Source organism: Haliaeetus leucocephalus, unplaced genomic scaffold, assembly GCF_000737465.1.
Source record: "Haliaeetus leucocephalus isolate CR32 unplaced genomic scaffold, Haliaeetus_leucocephalus-4.0 Scaffold555, whole genome shotgun sequence".
Taxonomy (NCBI): Eukaryota; Metazoa; Chordata; class Aves; order Accipitriformes; family Accipitridae; genus Haliaeetus; species Haliaeetus leucocephalus.
In genome coordinates this window covers 19,652,747-19,653,159 of record NW_010972991.1, presented here as the reverse complement: position 1 = coordinate 19,653,159, position 413 = coordinate 19,652,747, and the positions used below count along the sequence as shown (strand labels likewise).

The 413-nt window shown below is 73.1% G+C and overlaps 1 protein-coding gene across 3 annotated transcripts in view; it reads left to right on the top strand.

Annotated features, from left to right (window-relative positions):
• Positions 1 to 106: 106 nt before the first annotated feature.
• Positions 107 to 413, top strand: part of PTDSS1 (phosphatidylserine synthase 1) — a 28,549-nt gene continuing 28,242 nt past the window's right edge. For 2 of the 3 annotated variants that reach the window (XM_010577077.1, XM_010577075.1), the window contains exon 1: positions 107 to 316. In XM_010577077.1, the coding sequence (XP_010575379.1) occupies positions 138 to 316 (179 nt within the window). In that variant the 5' untranslated portion in view covers positions 107 to 137. The remainder of the gene's footprint in view (positions 317 to 413) is intronic. The other variant, XM_010577078.1, reaches the window with a different exon arrangement.

Here is a 413-nt window from a genome sequence, read left to right as displayed (position 1 = left end):
TGGCGCTTCTCTTCTCAGCGGCGTCGCCTCAGCGGGAGGCGGCGCGGGCGGCCGGGCTGGTTCGGGCCGCGCCGCCCCGCGCCAAGGAGAACCCGAGCTGTGCTGAGGCGCAGCTGAGGCGAGGGGAAGGGGGCGAGATGGCGTCGTGCGTGGGGAGCCGGACCCTGAGCAAGGACGACGTGAACTACCGCCTGCACTTCCGCATGATCAACGAGCAGCAGGTGGAGGACATCACGCTGGAGTTCTTCTACCGGCCGCACACCATCACCCTCCTCAGCTTCACCATCCTCAGCCTCATGGCCTTCGCCTTCACCAGGTGCGCGGCCCCCGGCGCCGCCGCGGGGGTCCCCCACCCCGCCCTGTCCCCTGGCTGCCGGCAGCGCCGCGGCCGCGCGTACCCGGCCCCGGGCCGG